This window comes from Anabrus simplex, chromosome 1, assembly GCF_040414725.1.
Source record: "Anabrus simplex isolate iqAnaSimp1 chromosome 1, ASM4041472v1, whole genome shotgun sequence".
NCBI classification, from domain to species: Eukaryota; Metazoa; Arthropoda; class Insecta; order Orthoptera; family Tettigoniidae; genus Anabrus; species Anabrus simplex.
Genome location: NC_090265.1, coordinates 1,608,761,165 through 1,608,781,522, shown reverse-complemented (window position 1 = coordinate 1,608,781,522; position 20,358 = coordinate 1,608,761,165). Strand labels below are relative to the sequence as shown.

Below are 20,358 nucleotides of genomic sequence, written 5' to 3'. Positions count from 1 at the left end.
CCTGTCCCATCGTCGCCATAAGACATATCTGTGTCGGTGCGACGTAAAGCAACTTGCAAAAAAAAAGTGAGATAACAGGAATTATTTTAATTTTTCATGCTTTTCGGATTACATTCCTCCATAAACATCGAAAAGAAGCGGGGGAAGGAGAATGCAACCCTGCCTCTCTCCTTTGTGGATAGCTGCTTCTTTTTCATAACCCTCGATTCCTATCACTGCGGACTGATTTTTATATAGGCTGTTAAGCCTTCGTTTTCGGTATTTGATCTCGATTTCCTTCAAATTTTCTGATAGTTTTGGTTTCAAGGTTATAAAATGCCATGTGATGCCATTTGTTACACAGCAGTCGACATACTATGCATATGACCTCCAAGCGTGGAAGAATATAATGCTAAATTGCAGAGTTTTTTGAGCTTAACGTTTTAAAAGTAGAATTTCCCAAATATTTCGTGGGGGAAGGTTTTATTTTGAAACTCAACTTGGCTACGTCTCTATTCTTTCCCATTTCTATTTGTTTTAGGTCGCACCGACACCGACAGCTGTCATAGTGTCGATGGGATAGGAAACAGCTAGGACTTGGAAGGAAGCGACTGTGGCTTTAATTAAGGTACAGTCCCAGCATTTTTCTGGTGTGAAAATGGGAAACCATGGAAACTATCTTCAGGGCTGCCGATAGTGGGTACACGAACCCACCCACTCTCTCCCGCATGGAAGCTGGCAGCTTTCCCACTTCTATCCCCAGTTACTTACACAATAGAACAGCCACTGTAATAACATCACTACAATATCAGAGAAAATCCACGCATCCAATATGTACAAGGAAAAGCATGACAATAAAATAAAAGGCTGGCAGCTAGCTAAGGCATATTTGTCCTTGACCATGTTTCATTCTGATGAAATCATAACTTAACAGTCTTTTAGAAGGTTGACATTTCAAGAGGGTGAAGACTAAAGTTTGATATACCTGTTGGCTGCCTCCAAATACCAGTACACAATTGCCCTTAATAATAATAATGCTATTTGTTTTACGTCCCACTAACTACTCTTTTACGGCTTTCGGAGACGCCGAGGTGCCGGAATTTAGTCCTGCAGGAGTTCTTTTACGTGCCAGTAAATCTACCGACACGAGGCTGACGTATTTGAGCACCTTCAAATACCAGCGGACTGAGCCAGGATCGAACCCGCCAAGTTGGGGTCAGAAGGCCAGCGCCTTAACCGTCTGAGCCACTCAGCCCGGCATAATTGCCCTTTAAATTACAATATTACAAAACTGCCATTAATCTAACGTTACTATTTTACAATTGACTTCCTTCACAGTGGAACTTTTCTATTATCACTGCTTTTGTAATTACAACCGGAACCGAGTGATGAAATAATTTCTTACGGCATGAAAGCTACTGCATTAGAAGTATAAGATAGTAATTCTTGGGCATGACCCTTATACTGTCATCAATCATCAATGATCTACATTTAGGGCTTTTGTCCAGGTGCAGATTCCATATCAGTTGTTTACCTAGCCTTTCCTTTAATGTTTTCAATGAACTTGGAAATTTATGGAACATTTCCCTTGATAAATTATTCCAGTCCCTCATTCCTCCTACTATAAATAAATATTTGCCCCAGTTTGTCCTCTCGAGTTCAATTTTATCTTCATCACTAAAACCTGCAAATATTTGCAAACTGCGTTATATTATTTACACTTGTAAATTCAGTTCTTAATTATATCAGACAAGTAAGGAAAAGAGCTGAGTTCCAGCAAGTAGAGATATATATCAGAACAATGTCACGTGAAAGTACTATATATTATAAGACGACACTGCACGTTCGTTTGCTACGTGCAACTTCCTCTGAAGTGAAGAGAGCGTGGTTTAGATAAGTCATCGAAGGTACCGACACACACCATGACGAGGTTTTCAATGGCCGTATTGAGCGTAAGTTGAAACAATCAGACTAAGTTTAACTCATTCCCTAACAATGGTGGGTGTTAATCGTTATTGTGTATTAAAAATTGTCCGGTTTCATGGTAAGATGGTTAGCACGTTGACCTTGTCCAGGGCCCCGGCCGGGTCGGGGATTTTAACATTCATTAGTTAATTCCTATGACTCGGGGGTTGGAAGTTTGTGCAGTCTTCAGCATTATAATTCTTCTCAGGTAGGGCCCCATCCTCACATACGCGCAGGTCACCTATAGGGCGTAAACTCGAAAGACTTGCACCAGGCATCTCCGGAAACCACACGCAATTACTATTATTATTATTATTATTATTATTATTATTATTATTATTATTATTATTATTATTATTGCCGGCCCCGCAGTGTAGGGGTAGCGTGCCTGCCACTTACCCGGAGGCCCCGGGTTCGATTCCCTGCCTGGCCAGGGATTTTCCCCTGGATCTAAGGGCTGGTTCGAGGCCCGCTCAGCCTACGTGATTACAATTGAGGAGCTATCTGATTGTGAGATGGCGACCCTGCTCTAGAAAGCCAAGAATAACGGCTGAAAGGATTCACCGTGCTGACCACATGACACCTCATAATCTGCAGGTCTTCGGACTGAGCAGCGGTCGATTGGCAGGCCAAGGCCTTTCGGGGCTGTTGCGCCATGGGGTTTGGTGTTCATTATTATTATTATTATTGTTACGGAGTATTGTGGATGTGCAGAGGTGAAAGAAGGTGCTGGGGCGAACAGGTCTCAAAAATACGAAATTAAAATTAAGATAAAATTTAACAAGGTTATATCTTCTTTTCGAGATCAATAAATAACAATAATAACAGGTACTCAGTAGCCTAGCAAGAATTCGAGAGAGTACAATTACAGTGTTACAGGATTTGGGCTCCAAGAGCCAGACACACAATTCTTGAGCTATAAGCCCAACCTTATGATATACAAGATTCAACAAAGGGGCAGAAGACCCCAATCATGCCCAGGAGCTCTTGCTCCCAATTACACAGTAAAGCCTCCTCGAGGCACGCAGAAACAAATTTTAAGAAAGAGCCACCCGCTCTTAAGTTCAAGCCTATCAAAGGCCACACCAAACTCCACGTTCAAGCTGTCCTCCAAGGACATATACACAGGGGTAAAAAAAAAAAAAACCTACTGAGGCCTATTCAGTGAAGAAACAGAAATATTACATGGCCTCCACAATACCAACTTGAGAGGAGGCAAAACTGCACTCCTAATATACTTTACTAAAATCTACCTGGCACTAGGCCACTAATGCAAGGGCTAATCCCATACTAAAGAGGTGACTTATAGAAGGAGACAATTTACATTACGTTAAGGAAGAAACGGTTGTGAAAATAAGTTCACCTCAATGCAATATGAGTGGGAGCTCGAGAGGGTTAAGCACTCTCTATCCCAATATGTAGTTTTAAAAAGATAGAATGATACCAAGTGTCTTTACATTTTAGGGGAAAGTTACATGGTAAAAGGCTTCGGACCTGCCCCGAGAGTTAAACTGCTGAGCTAGCACGAAAAGAAGTTATTAAAAGGCCATTACCTGGTGGTTGAACTGCTGCCCGAAGAAAGAGGCACTTCCCGCCCCCTGCTACGTAATTTACACAAGATAGATGTTACTGAAGTGGCGCGGAGACCCGAAAATCAGCAGTTTATATACCCTCGTGGAAAGTTCGAGGCGTTTCAGGAATGAGAACACCCGCCCACAATCACTTTATTGGCTAACAACGAAAATCCCTACACTAGATGAAGAAGAAACACATTATTGGTGGAAAATTAATTACAGAAATTCCTTATTGGTCGAATTCAAAACGGGCGGAAAGAAAGGGTTAATATTGCCAACTTAAACAACGACTGAAAGAAATTTAACAAAAAACAAACTTATCAACGCAAAATTTCTCCAAAAACACAGTTCTTTCACTTCGCACTAGGGTGCATAATTGTAGTCCTTCAGTAGTGCCATCTGGAAGAGAATGTCCACACTTCTTACTACAGGCGAAACAAAAATACATCGAAAACGACCCACTTCAGAAACTTCAATATTTACAAGTAGGGACATCTTCTGAGAAACTTGAGAATTAACACAGTAGATAAAGTTCAGACTTCCTCCAGTAGAGGAGTTTCAACTGGCGCAAAGTTTGAATTAGCGGCGTGGAGGTGTACCACCCGGTACAATTATTATTATTATTATTATTATTATTATTATTATTATTATTATTATTATTATTATTATTATTATTCATTCATTCAACTTCGCTAATCGGCCAACTAGGGACCACGATAAGCCTCACTTTACATTCTGGCATTTGTTCATCTTTCGCTTGATCCCCATCGTCTTCATTAGCTCACTGTGTTTAGCACGACGTTCGTCTGTCCATTTAGCACCAGTTGCCCGTTTTTCGTCCCGGAAAGTCCCAAAAGTCTTGATGGCTGCTCTGAAAAGATTTCGGTCTTGTGCATCTTCTGGTTGTAGGCCCAGTTCTTTAAGATCTTTCTTGACATTAACGTACCATGGCATTGCCGTTTTTGGTTTTGCGTCAAATATACTGAAGATACGTTTCGTCCATCGAGAGTTGATCATCCGTCGTATATGACCGTAGAAGCGAACTCTGCCTTTACGCATTGTGTCCGTGATCTTCTCTATCTTAGAGTATACTTCTTGCCTGGATTTTCTAATGTAGATGCCATTTTTGTAGTTTGGACCAAGTATGGTGTGTTATTATTATTATTATTATTATTATTATTATTATTATTATTATTATTATTATTATTATTATGAAAGAAAATGCAATACTGTGATTATTTAATTCAGTCGTGGTACAGTACATTAATTCCATGGTCACTGGTTTAAGTGGCTCAGACGGTAGAGCGCTGGCCTTTTGAGCTGAAGCTGCTGGGTTCAGCTCCACCTCATCGCGATAGTATTTGAAGGTGTTCAAATACACCAACCTCGTGTTGTTAGATTTACCGGCACATAAAATAACTCCTGCAGGTCAAAATTCGGCACTTCGGCGTCTCCAAAAACCGCATTAGGAGTTCGTGGAACGTAAAATGAATTCCATGAACGAATTAATTAATTAGTTTCACGTTCGAACGTAGCCATAGTGTATTTATACATCACACATACATCATCATTATAGACCGTTATGCCTTTCAGCGTTCAGTCTGCAAGCCTCTGTGAATTTATTAAATGTCGCCACAATCCTATATTTGCAACTAGTGTTGTGGCCTCATTTAGTTCTATACCTCTTATCTTTAAATCGTTAGAAACTGAGTCTAAACATCATCGTCTCCCTCTCCCTCTACTTCTCTTACCTTCGATAACTGAGCCCATTATTCTCCTAGGTAACCTATCCTCCTCCATTCGCCTCACATGACCCCACCACCGAAGCCGGTTTAGGCGTACAGCTTCATCCATCGAGTTCATTCCTAACTTAGTCTTTATCTCCTCATTCCGAGTACCCTCCTGCCATTGTTCCCACCTGTTTGTACCAGCAATCATTCTCGCTGCTTTCATGTCTGTTACTTCTAACTTATGAATAAGATATCCTGAGTCCATCCAGCTTTCGCTCCCGTAAAGCAAAGTAGGTCTGAAAACAGACCGATGTAAAGATAGTTTCGTCCGGGAGCTGACTTCCTTCTTACAGAATACTGTTGATCGCAACTGCGGGCTCATTGCATTAGTTTCACTGCAACTTGATTCAATCTCACTTATAATATTACCACACTTGGAGAACACACATCCTAAACACTTCAAATTATCTGCCTGTTGCAGCTATGTATCACCAATCTGGCATTCAATTCTGTTGCATTTCTTACCTAATTACATCAGTTTAGTTTTCGAAAGTCTAACTTTCATACCATACTCATTGCACCTATTTTCAAGTTCCAAGATATTAGACTTCAGGCTTTCGGCACAATCTGCCATTAAGACCAAGTCGTCAGCATAGGCCAGACTGCTTACTACATTTCCACCTAACTGAATCCCTTCCTGCCATTTTATACCTTTCAGCAGATGATCCATGTAAACTACGAACAACAAAGGTGAAAGATTACAACCTTGTCTAACCCCTGTAAGTTCCCTGAACCAAGAACTCTTTCTACCATCAATTCTTACTGGAGCCCAATTGTCAACACAAATGCCTTTCATTGATTTTAATAATCTACCCTTGATCCCATAGTCCCCCAGTATGCTGAACATCTCTTCCCTCGGTACCCCGTCATATGCTTTCTCTAGATCTACGAAACATAAGCATAACTGTCTATTTCTCTCGTAGCATTTTTCAATTAGCTGTCGCATACTGAAAGTCTGACCCTGACAGCCTCTCTGTGGTCTGAAACCACACTGTTTTTCATCCAGCTTCCTCTCGACGAATGATCGCACCTTCCCTTCCAAGATGCCAGTGAATTCTTTGCCTGTACACTAATCAACGAGATACTGTAACCGTTCACGACATCGTCAGGTGCATGTCGTAATACCTTGTAAATGAAGTATACCGTTTTCCGTGCAATTCTAGGACAAATAGTGTCCAAACCAGCATATTTTACCTGTTCCGGGACACGAGTGGCTCTCTGCTGGCCGGCGAGTCTAGAGTCTCAGTGCGCGTAATTAGAGCAAGGAGGGCTTGCGCTAGCGTGTACTTGAAAAACGCTCTCTTTCTGTGGGAGTGAGAACAGAGTAGGAACGCGGCACGTGACCAGAGATCTAGGTCACAAGGAGGGACTTAAGAAGCCGTCTCAGCACATGCAACAGTAAATCTCCGTGATTTTCCCTGCAGATCCACTGATACCAATATACAGTCTTCAGTTCTTTTTTACTAATAATAATAACCGAAGTTCTGAAATACGTGACGGATATTTATGAATCAGGATTCATATGAATCAGAGGATTTAATGCTGAATTATGATGCCAAGATGTATCTTATATAATTAGTATATCACTAACTACGCAGTGTATGAGGGTGCAGTAAAATTGTAAACTGATGTTGGGTTCTTGCTGTGAGAGGAAAATCCAGGATTTCCCACGGCATGGCGTCACCAGGCGAAAATTATCTGATGATGCTTTTGAGATTGTGAACAAACCTGCGATGCGATCAGAATGAAAATCGATCAGTGGAAAGAAGTATATTCAAGCTTTAATTTCGTACCTCAACCAATGTCGTGAACCCCTTATTAGCGGACCGATGTTTAGTAAGGAAGCGTGGTTTGCCCCTTCTCCGAGCACCAAGCCGGCTCGTCTATAAAAAGAAAGAGCTTTGAAGCCGTTTATTCAGTCTTTATGCAGTCTTTACTCAGTCTTTATCCAGTATTTAGTCTTTATTCAGTGTGCAGATTTTACTCGGTGATCAGTCGTGATTCGTTGTGAACTCAGTTGTACTCTCAATGATTTCATCATAATGTGCGGTGTGCATATAATTTTCCCCTAGTGAATTTATAAACACGGTAGTAATATTGATCTGTGCGAATTACGTGTTGAGACGTCGCGGAGCTGTGAGTTTATTTACCCTTGTGAAGTGAGTGCGGTCTGCCTATGTAACTAAATGCATGGGTCAAACAAAGAGAGGAAGGTGCTATAGCAGAATTTATAACTTTGTGATAGCATGGTCAGGAAGGGAACTTGGTGAAAGAACGAGCGGTGTATTTACGATATTAATAGAGCGGGTACCGTCTGCTAAATACCTTAAAAATGCAGTGAGTAACCTGTCCTACCGCTAGCCAATGCCATAAATTGGGCGAATGTAATAGCATTAACAAGTAAAGTTTTGAGTTAACTAAACATTGTGTATCTAGTGACTGTGGCCAGATGAACCTGTGTTGCTTCATGGACTAGATACCTGTTAATAATCGAGATAAGCATATGAGAGGGGATCGGTAGCGGGAGAAGTCTTCGACACGTTTGCCTTGTGTTTCATCCCAACGCAGCAGAGAACTAGATTTTCCGACCAGGGTTGAAGATCAAGCCAACATGAATGTGATCCAGAAGCAGACGAGCCACTTTACAGATAATGTAGGAAATTCCTCCAACCTGTAGTTTTAAGATAGCTGATCAAGATGATGGAGACACGACAGCGGGATGCGAACCATGAGGTATTTAGAACGCGAGTGCTACACTGTAGTGTATTTTAGTCCCGAATGATAGAGTATTCTCTTTAAATATGCACGTGTTTGATATATAGGGGAGGAGAGTGGAGTTTACCTCGCTGGTCAGTGTCCGGAATGCTGAAACTGTAGATGAAACTGTATATCTCCCCGAATGATTGTGTATTAAATGCGATGTGATATACCGCACCAGGATAATGGTATTGAGGCTAGATAAGAGCAAGATTTTGATATTGGTGTTGATAGCATCCGGAGAATTAAAGAAGAGGAATGTTCTTCCGCGAGAATAATAATAATAATAATAATAATAATAATAATAATAATAATAATAATAATAATAATAATAATAATAACGGAAACTGCTCCGTTGTGTTTGAGGGATGGAAGTGAAAACGCTGGCCAGCGGGTGCGCCCAACAGATTTATGGCCTTGTTGAAAAGGGAAACGGCCTGAGTGGAATTTTGCCTTACCGCTACTTGGAACAACTTATGCGAGCTGTTCACTCATCCTCTTAACGATGTAACAATCACATGCAAAATTCAGAGATTGCCAGCGTCGTGTAGGCTCAATATTTCATTTCACGAGATAATTCCTCCCATTTTCTGTTTGTATTTAATTAAACTGAAATAGGGAATTCCAGAAAATGCACCCCGTACGTCAGAGAAGCGTGGGTTCAATTCCATGTGACAGTGATGGTTATTCTCACTATCAGTGATCGCAGATGGACCATGCCATCCATTAACATTCTTGTAAGTATAAAGTTAGGTGCTCGAGGAACAATACCTGCATTTTTTGTCAACTTCTGCAATACCTTTGGGCTAAATAGAGATTTTATCTATAACATCGCCATTACCACACTCAAGAAGTCCATCATGATCTTCAAGAACCATGCTTGTGGACCTCAAATAAATGTTTGACATGCCTCACTCGACTGCCTACATTTAACATCATACGAACACATTATCTATTGTATCCACATCCATTATTGTTGTGAAGGTACTCTTTGTCTTTGGGCAACCTGCAGCTGTTGCAGGAAGATTGTATAATAAATAATTCCCTTTTTTTATTTTCAGTGAGTGTTAATATTTATGCCGTATATCGTGTTTGATATTGTTCCTTGTCAAATAGTGCTTATTAATTACCCGGCGAAACTAGCACTGTATGTGCTTTAATACTTAATAACATATTGAGAAAGGATTTGATAAGGTAATGTTGTGATACGACTTTCGCATGTCGAGGAAGTGCGCTTAAGAAAGCTTTGTTAAACACCTCAATCTATTACGAAATCATAAATCATAATGTCTAATATATAAAGCTATGATGTAAGAATAATGGACCATTGCGAGATATGCCTTTTATTAAATGTATTTGTTTAATTTATCACAGTGTGTTATACATATAATGAGTGTCTGCGAGTGTTAATTTGTCCGAAAGGGGACGCCCTTAGAACATCGTAAAGTTATGAAATGAAAAATGCAAAATCAGGCAGGGACTCACTCGTCATAAGTCAGGCAGATGTTTTTATTTATTTTTAAATTGCATGGCATATCTTTCGCATAGAATTTAACATGTGTAATTCTCAGTCTAATAAGGTTTGTGTTTTAGAGTAGGAAAAACATTCTTCTCATTTAGTTGTGAAGTCGTATTCCTCTCATAATTAAATTCCCCTACTTTATAGAGAGGAATAAAAATCAACGGGTTATATTTGAACCACCTGCGTTTTGCCGATGACATTGTGCTCATAAGTGAAAATCTAGATGAGCTAGAAAGCATGATCCAAGAATTAAAAACTGCTTCTGCTAAGATTGGTTTGGAAATGAACATTAATAAAACTAAAATTCTAAGCCCAGAGAGTCGACCACTTAAAATGGGAAACCAATATATAGAAGCTGTCGATGAGTACATCTATCTTGGACACAAGATAAAACTTGGAAAAGACAACCAACGTGCAGAAATTCCTCGCAGAATAGGTATGAGTTGGACTGCATTCCGAAAACTAAGGTTCATCCTCACCAACAAGGATGTTCCCATTAACCTGAAGACCAAGGTTTATAATACGTGCGTGCTGCCAGTTACAACTTACGGTCTGGAAACGATGACTCTGACGAAGGAAAGTGCTCGTAAGCTTCAGCGAACACAACGAGCCATGGAGCGACAGATGCTAGGGATCAGCCTTAGGGATAAGATCCGTTCAGAGGACATCAGGAGAAGAACTAATGTAACAGACATCCTAGAGATAGTAGCAAGACTAAAATGGCAATGGGTAGGACACGTAGCTCGACAAGACTACAACAGGTGGACCTCTAGGATTGTTCACTGGAGACCATGGGGACACAAGAGAGGCATTGGAAGACCCCTGAAGAGATGGCTCGACGACATAAAGCTGTTGGCTGGAACACGCTGGTTCCAAGTGGCTCAAGACCGAAGACGATGGAAGCAAATGGAAGAGGCCTATATCCAGCAGTGGATTGAAATAGGCTAGAAAAGAAGAAGAAGAAAGAAGAAGACTTTATACAGAATTAGTTTAGTGCCCATTTATACGGACGGACCTTTGACCCGTATGCTCTCGAGCTCATCCGTTCACACTACACAAGTATGGGTGATGGGACTTCGATGCCGGGGTTATTTCCCAAGGTCTCATCTAAAATAATCCATTCAGCCGTCACATTTGAGAATTAAAATAAATCATTGTGCACTGGAGCCCTGGTCAGGCGCAATACCTCGATAGTTGTTGCAATCCTTCCTGTTCCATTGTTTATAGATAGGTGTAATTACTGCTTTTGTCCAATGGTAAGGTACCTTACCAGCACACCATGCTAATCTTATTATTCTATGAAGACATCATCCCTGTCTTCCCACTATACTTCACTATTTCAGGTCTAATTTTATCTACTCCTGCTGCTTTATGACAATGGAGTTTATTTACTACCCGTTCCACTTCCTCAAGCGCAATTTCACTAACATCATTTTCCTCCTCCCCATGAGCTCCGTTGTTCGCGACACCACCTTCAAGATTTCCTTTCACGTTGAGAAACTTTTCAAAATATTCCCTCAACCTGTCCAGTGATCTGTTATAAGTTCACCTGAATGACCCAAAACACCGTTCATTTCCTTTCACCCCTCCCTTCCTAAGATTCTTTATTACTGCCCAGAAGGGTTTCCCTGCTGCCTGACCGAGCCTTTCCAGGTTATCACCAAAATCTTCCCACGACTTGTTTTTTGGATTCAGTAACTATTTGTTTCGCTCTGTTTGCTTCATCTACTACATGTACAATTCCCTGTCTGCAACAGCCCTTGTTTGGAGCCATTTATGATAAGTCTTCTTTTTACGTTTACAAGCTGCTCTCACTTCCTCATTCCACCAAGATGTTCGCATTTTCCCCATCTTTACGCACAGTTGTTCCTAGGCATTCCCTTGCTGTTGCTACTATGGCATCCCTGTATGCAACGCATTCTCTTTATATATCCTGAACCTGCTTACAGTCTACTGTTCGGAACTTTCTACTAATTATATCCATGTACTTCTGCCTAATTTCCTCGTCCTGGAGATTTTCTATCCTTATTTATTCACAGAAAAATTTCACTCTCTCTATCCTAGGCCTAGTGATACTTAGTTCACTACAGATCAGATAGTGGTCGGTTTCATTGAAAAATTCCCGAAAAACACATACATTCCTAACAGATTTCCTGAATTTGAAGTCGGTTAAGATATAGTATATTTTGGACCCGGTAGCTCTATCCTCCAATGTGTAGCGGGGAATAGCCTCATGCTTGAAGGATGTATTCGTATCTGCTGAACCCATACTAGCACAGAAGTCCAACAGACCCCTCCCATTTATATTAGCATCCATCCCCACATTTACCAGTCACCCTTTCGTATCCTCTACCTCTATTTCCAACTCTCACATTGAAATCGCCCATTAGCACTATCCTATCCTTGCTGTTGACCCTGGCTAAGATGTCACTCAATGCTTCAAAAACTTGTCCATTTCATCTTCATCTGCACCCTCACATGGTGAATACACTGAGACAATTCTCGTCCTAATTCCTCCAACTGCCAAATCTACCCACATCATTCGCTCGTTTACGTGCCTAACAGAAACTATGTTGCGTGCAACAGTATTCCTGATGAACAGCCCTACCCCAAACTCTGCCCTTCCATTTTTAACACCCGTCAAGTACACTTTATAATCTCCTATCTCTTCCATGTTATCTCTCTTTAACGGAATATCACTTACTCCTAGCACATCCAGATGCATCCTCTTTGCTGACTCCGCCAGTTCTACTTTCTTTACTCCGTAAGCCTCAGTAATATTGATACCTCCCCATCGAATTCCATTTCGTTCGCCAAGCTGTTTCCAAGGAGTCCCTCGCCTGTCAAATGGGTGTGGGACTCCGTTACTGCCATAAGTCCGAGGCTTGCTTAAAATATTCTAAGCTACTTACACATAGTCCAAGTGAGGATCTCTCCTCTAACGGATTAGGGACCACCGGTAGAGTGTATAGCCCTAGCCGCCAGTGGCGTATCCTGGAATCTCCACCGAGGCATGCAACTAGTATCCATGCAGTAGCACAATGCATTAAGTAAATTTCAATGGCTTTTCAAACTAATTTACAATTATATCCGTTTCAGACTAAACCATCGTTAATACCACATATGCGCAAAATATAATAAAACACCCAAAACGACGAACAGTACTGGAACAACACACATAGAATGAACTCACTAATCAGCAAATCACACAATAAATGTACTCACTAGTTAGCCACAACTCAAGCACTGGAGGTAAGTCACCCCAGTGGCACTGGTTAGTTTCGTCCTAGGCCCTACCCCACTGGCTGCGCAGTAGCGTGTACTGGGCAAGAGCTGTCCATGCGCGTATCGCCATGTTGCGGGCTCTCCACAGCTCGCCGAGGAGATCATTGTATGGAATTCATGCATTAACTTCAATTACGCACGAATGAAAACACCTGTCGACAGGTTCTTTGTATTCCTGCGGTACAGAATAACACGGTAAGAATAGATGTTCATTAGATACATCCAAAATAAAATGTTGAAAATATGCCGCTTTAGAAAGCAGAAGATCCGTACGGAAATGTTGCATTCCAAGCATAAGGGAAACTTTGCTATTCCCAGGTCCTAATTCATTAATAATAAATGGTACAGCCTACGCCGACTAACGTGAATACACGCAATAAATATACAAGAATCAAGACGGTAGTAACACGGAAATGATACTTATGCATACAAATTGAACACATTTGCATTGTTATTGAACAAATATCCACAAAACATTTGGATAGCTTGCCTATAAGTAACAGACGTAATAAAAGAACATTTAGAAAACTGGATAAGAAGACTTCTAAATACATTATTCATAATAGTAGATATATACCTACGTAGATAAACACTTGTCTTAAATTTAGAGAACACTCTCCAAAAACAGAAAAACATTGTATAACAGTACATTAAATTAATAATCTTCAAGAATGAAAATGTAGCTCACATTAGGCCTACTATAATGAACATGTTTGCATATTCGGAATAGACACATGCAATTAAATCCTAGACACGGCAGTTAAGCTTCCATGAAAATACGAACACATTTTCAAATCACAGCAGTTTACAACTTCAGTATGATTTACAGATCATGAGGAGAGAAACAGTCTTTTACCTGTGACTTAGGAGACTGGAGAACATCAATAATCCATCAATTATTTCAATATTTACAGTATTTACAAACAGTTGTATCAAAAGCAAGAATTTAGATTATTTGGCAAAAAGAAAACCTGTGAAATAGAATGTTTTCTACCGAGCTCGATAGCTGCTGCAGTCGCTTAAGTGCGGCCAGTATCCAGTATTCGGGAGATAGTGGTTTCGAACCCCACTGTCGGCAGCCCTGAAGATGGTTTTCCGTGGTTTCCCCATTTTCACACCAGGCAAATGCTGGGGATGTACCTTAATTAAGGCCAAGGTCGCTTCCTTCCCATTCCTAGGCCTTTCCTGTCCCACCGTCGCGCCATAAGACCTAACTGTGTCGGTGCGACGTAAAACAAATAACAAAAAAAAAGAATGTTTTCTATGAAAGTTACATGGCAGATCTTTTCTTTCTGATGAGTAATCACAGCAGGTCTCCATGGCTAAATGGTTAGCGTGCTGGCCTTTGGTCATAAAGGTCCAGGGTTCGATTCCCGGCAGGGTCGGGAATTTTAACCATAATTGGTTAATTTCGCTGGCCTGGGAGCTGGGTGTATGTGTCATCTTCATCATCATTTCATCCTCATCACGACACGCAGGTCGCCTATGGATGTCAAATCAAAAGACCTACATCTGACGAGCCGAACTTGTCCTCGGACACTCCCGGCACCAAAAGCCATACGCCATTTCATTTTTTTATTTCACAGCAGGTGTTATTCAGTACTACGAACAGATTGTTGAAAAGGTACATGACTGCAGAAATCTGTAAAAAAAAATTATAATACTATGCCCAGTGTTCACCACAAGTAATCTTACTTACTTTTGTAATTCCCATCCAATGATTTTTCTTTTTTATTATTTCCAGGGTATGAAATAGAGAATAGATAAATACATGAAGTAAATATCAGATGAGTATACCTTCAATTATTACTTATATATGGTTTGGAAAATAGCTATCTGAAATCTACTGAGATATACTGAGATTTTTACATGTTTTGTGAGACTTTCTGCACTAAAATAATTGTGGTCAGATGAAATGCACTGTGTAACAGTACTGGCTGAACTGCTACATAGACTGGGATAAATGGTGTTATTCTGTTGAGTTGTCCCTCCTAAATCTAACTTCCTTTTTAAAATCCTATGGGGAGCCTTTTCAGTCTGAAAAAAAATAAAACGACGTAGGCCTATTGATTCTACCATAAGCAAAACATTATCATTGATAAAAGAAATGGAGGTAGTACAATTACTAATCCAAATTACTTGACCTACAAGTACCTTCTTTACATGATCTGGAAAGTCAAACAGTGTTGGCACTGAATCATTCTTCCGAATTTTGTTCCCTTCAAATTGCCAAAAACTTGCTTCTGAAGTGAATTGAACATAGTCTATGGGAATAAGTTGGAACAAACTTGTCTCATTTAACAGCAACAAGCCATTTCAACAGAAGATCAGGCTTATTCAATGGAAACCTGTAAGCAATATGTCTCAAAATAATAGTCATGTATTCGAAATCAAAAAGTATATATATATTTCTATCTCCTTTTTTTCTCAACCATGCCTGGTAAATTGACAGAACATTCTCCTATTGATTTATCACAAAATATTCTTCTGCGTCATAAATAGAACCTCATCATCATCTGTTTACCCTCCAGGTTCGGTTTCTCCCTCGGACTTAGCGAGGGATCTCACCTCTACCGCCTCAAGGGCAGTGTCATGGAGCTTCAGACTCTTGGTCGGGGGATACAACTGGGGAGTATGACCAGTACCTCGCCCAGGCGGCCTCACCTGCTATGCTGAACAGGGGCCTTGTGGAGGGATGGGAAGATTGGAAGGGATAGGCAAGGAAGAGGGAAGGAAGCGGCCGTGGCCTTAAGTTAGGTACCATCCCGGCATTCGCCTGGAGGAGAAGTGGGAAACCACGGAAAACCACTTCCAGGATGGCTGAGGTGGGAATCAAACCCACCTCTACTCAGTTGACCTCCCGAGGCTGAGTGGACCCCGATCCAGCCCTCGTACCACTTTTCAAATTTCGTGGCAGAGCCGAGAATCGAACCCGGACCTCCGGGGGTGGCAGCTAATCACGCTAACCACTACACCACAGAGGCGGACATAAATAGGACCTAATGTGATATATTTCAGAACCGAGTGGTGGAGTCAGCAATCATTCATATTTCACTATATTATTTTACATTTTGAAAATAATTTTCCTGAAAAAATTCATTACACTATTGCTACTCTACGTCATAATTCTAAATGTATCTAACAATGGAAAGAATACCTAGCTTAGTTGGATTTTCTTTGGGTTAAATATATTTTACCAGTTGGTTAAATTTAAGAGAGGAAAAATATATCATTTAGGATGCAAAATTCCCTCTCATACTATTCTCATCTTAAATACCAACATTAGGCCTACTGATTTTATAAACTCGAACTGAAAGGAGATATTCTGAGCACAAATTAAAATTGAAAATGTGTTTTAACTTTTCTATTACAGGAACATTATGATTCACTTAAGGAAGAAGATAAAGGAGCTTGAATATTGAGCATTTATATGAATATAACAGTTAAACAGGTAGTTTGATTAGTGTTTTCTAGTACAAAGTAGGAGTCAGCCTAAGAACCTAGTCAAACTTCTCTGGAACAGCATATTTAACAATTCTTATATTATTATGGAGATGTGAAAACATGGATAATGGTATCAATAAATCATTTTTCTGATAATTGTTAATAATCTGAAGCCGTAATTTGACCTAAAAATAGATGGGTTTACCAAGCTTTATCAATCTTATTTTTCGGATTAATACGGGTACACAGTCGGTAAGAACAAAATGTGCGCGTTTTCGGAATAGCTGTTTAGTTCTTAAGAATTGTCCCTAATGAAATTAAAAACGCCAAGAAGAAGAAGAAGAAGAAGCCTAAACATTGAGAATGCCATATCCATACATCCCTGAATCCACCACTCCGTAGTCCATTCTCGATTATGGTAATTTTATCACATTTCAATTTCTACTTTCTTGTGAAAAGAAACATCAGATCCTTTCTGATACCGATTTGTGCAATTGAAAGCTGCACAAGAGGTCACCATCGTGAATAGTTCTCCACTCCGCACATACGGCTTAACTTAGGCCTACTCTCCTTTAATATCGCCGATCAATGTAAGCTCGCACTTATCACTAAAAATAGTTGCCAATACTAAAACTTATGATTTTATCACACAACACAACCACAGATCCGCTAACTTATAGGAATCACCATGAAAAACACACAAGAAACTGTAAACATCACCACGTGTTAACCATGCTTTCAAAGCCAAAGTGCCCGTAACATGGCGATGCGCGAAGATATTTAATTTTCCGCATAGCACCAGCGCGCTCTGTGAGTCTAGACAAGATAACAAAATTAGAAGGAATTTTAGCAGAAGCGATTGGGGTAAATTTTCTTTCATTGAGAAGGGCGTGAAGGAGTGGAACAGTTTACCAGGGGTAGTGTTTGATCCTTTTCCAAAATCTGTACATATATTCAAGAAGAGAATAAACAACAACAGAGATAATAAATTAAATGTTAGAGGGCATTCGACCAGTGCAGGATATTGTAAATAATAAATGTGTGTGATTAAATTCATTCCATCCCCTGGTCTAAGGAGTTTGGACAGCCCAAGTAGGGGACTGCTTGTAGGGGTGAAGTACAGTGGGGACTTCGAGGGCCCTGGGACCGCTACGGTAGCTGTGAAGGTCCTTCAGGAACTCTGAAAAGTGGTGGCAAAAGGGGCTCTGGTTAAGACGCAGCAGGTCGTTATGCTACTTGGGTTCCAAAATGGGTAAAATATAAATATGTAAATAAATTCAGTGTTAATTTTAATCTTATACCAGTTGTATAGTATTATTAGAAGTAATTTCACATACCGTACTGTATATGAGTTGACTATGTTTGTAAGATATTATAAGTAGAATTTTGTAAACAATATAAATTTATTAAGGATGATGTGTGTGTTTAATAGAAAAAATTATTAGCGTAATTTGTATAATATTGTATTCTAGGAAAATTTTCTTCGTCTCCTGTTAATTTAAAATTTAGTGCTTGACAATAATGTATTTTAGTGTACCATTTGCCACCGAGGTAGACACCTCATTTGCAAATAAAGAGCTTTTGATATAAGTAATATTAAAGTCTTTGGTTTCGTCACGTTGAGTTCTCGCGGGGGGGGGGGGAGGTAATCCGTGGGTCCCGTTCTCTGTAAACTTGGACATGCCGACTTTCTCCAAGTTGCTAACAGATGGCAGAGGGTAGCATGTTAACGAGGTGACAAAGTCTGACCAAGTTCCAATTGCAACGACATCGTTCGGTGGGTTTCAGAACTATGTCAGCCACCGAATCAATTTTAATATTGAATGGCTTACATCCTTAACTCCTCCATTTGCTATCTCTTTCTTTCCAGAGTGTAATAGATGCCGAGACTACGCCAGCACCACACGTAGTCAAGCAACGGAACTAGTACAGCTGCACGGAACTTTTGAACTTCTGAGAGATGAAATCGTTAATATTTGACTTGAAACAAGCTAAAATCGTACTTCAGACAGTTCTTTGTGTTATCATAACGCATGCAAAGAATGCCTTGTATTCAAGGAGAATACGCTCCTGCCAGCCGCCTGAGCACAAGGAAGGCCATGGCTCAGAATATGTCCGAGAGGCCCACTACCATTCCATAGCAACTAGTATCCCGACTCTCAGGACCTCTTAGTAGGCCACTCAGCCGTTGCCCACGGTTCACGAACTAGGACGTAACTACAGTAACCCACACCATGAACCATTAGTGTATTTTTATAAACATTTATTATTATTATTATTATTATTATTATTATTATTATTATTATTATTATTATTATTATTATTATTATTATTATTATTATTATTATTATTATTATTATTATTGTACCGGGTGGTACACCTCCACGCCGCTTATTTAAAATTTGCGCCAATTGAAACTCCTCTGCTGGAGGTAGTCTGAACTTTATCTACAGTATTAATTTTCAAGTTTCTCAGAAGATGTCACTACTTGGAAACTTTGGAGTTTTTGAACGGGGTCATTTTTGATGTATTTTTGTTTTACCTGTAGTAAGACGTGTGAACTTTCTCTTCTAGAGGACACTACTGAAAAACTACAATGGTGCACCCTAGTGCGAAGTGAAAGAACTTTTTTTTGGAGAAAATTTAATTTCAAAAGTTTGTTCTTTGCTAAATTTCGTTCAGTCATTGTTTAAGTTGGCAATATTAACCCTTTCTTTCCCCTTGTTTTGAATTTAGCCAATCCCGAATTTCTTCAATTAATTTTCCACCAATTATGAGTTTCTTCTTCAGATTGTGTAGGGTTTTCTTGGTTAGCCAATACAGTTTTTTTGGGAGGGTGTTCTCATTCCCCTAACGCCTCGAACTTTCCGCGAGAGTATATAAACTGCTGATTTTAGGGTCTCCGGGCCACTTCTGTACCATCTTTCAGTGTGTAAAGTACGTAGCAGGGGGCGGGAAGCGCCTCTTTCTTCGGGCAGCAGCTCAATAACCAGGTAATGGCCTTTTAATAACTTCTTTTCTTGCTAGCTCAGCAGTTTAACTCTCGGGGCGGGTCCGAAGCGTTTCCACCATGTAACCCTTTCCTAAAATGTAACTACTCTTAGCATCTATTCTCTTTTAAAGCTACATATTGGGATAGAGAGTGCTTACCCTCTCGAGCTCCCACTCATATTGCTTTGAGGTGAACTTATTTCTCACAACCGATTCTTCCTTAATGTAATGTAAATTGTTCTTTTCTAAAGTCACCTCTGTAGTATGGGATTAGCCCTTGCATTAGCGGCCTAGAGCCAGATTAGGTTTTAAACAAAATGTATTAGGAGCGCAGATCGCCTCCTCTCAAGTGGTTATTTTAGAGGTCATGTAATTAACCTTTTTCTTACTTAATAGGCCTCAGTAGGTTGGGTATTTTACTCCTGTATCTATGTCCTTAGAGGACAACTTGAAGGTGGAGTTTGGTGTGGCCTTTAATAGGCTTAATGTTGAGAGCGAGTGGCTCTTTCTCGAAAATTGAGTGTTGTATGCCTCGAGAAGGCTTTACTGTGTAATTGGGAGCGAGTGCTCCTGGGCATGATTGGGGTCTTCTGCCCCTTTGTTGAATTTCTGTATATCGTAAGATTGAGCTAATTGCTCATGTATTGTGGGTTTGCCTCTCGGAGCCCATCCTGTAACTCTGTAATTGTACATTCTCGAATAGTGGCTTTGCTACTCTGTACCTGCCATGCTCGTTATTTCTTAATTTTGAAAAGAAAATATAACCTTGTTAAATTTTAAATTCACTTTAATTTCGTAGCCTGAGACCTGTTCACCCCCCGCACCTTCTTTCACCTCTAACTACCACGGAAAACTCCGTAACAAGTGGTAGCAGAGCGTGGTTGAATGGGTCTCAATTTAGCCCATTTTGACGGCTAAACATCGCCTTGATTCGAACTCTAACAATTTTCTCAGTTGCTGGAATTTTATTTATATTTTCCTTTTTCAAAATTGTTCTGTCATCATGTCCGGCCCTCGCGATGTTCTCCATTTTAACTATTTGCGCAAGGAG

The 20,358-nt window shown here is 40.2% G+C and overlaps 1 protein-coding gene across 1 annotated transcript in view; it reads left to right on the top strand.

Moving 5' to 3' along the window:
• Window positions 1–1,811: 1,811 nt before the first annotated feature.
• The window catches only part of LOC136858585 (probable endochitinase), a 169,569-nt gene continuing 151,022 nt past the window's right edge, over window positions 1,812–20,358 (top strand). Inside the window, exon 1 of the mRNA XM_067138253.2 lies at window positions 1,812–1,931. Within this exon, the coding sequence (XP_066994354.2) occupies window positions 1,902–1,931 (30 nt within the window). The 5' untranslated portion in view covers window positions 1,812–1,901. The remainder of the gene's footprint in view (window positions 1,932–20,358) is intronic.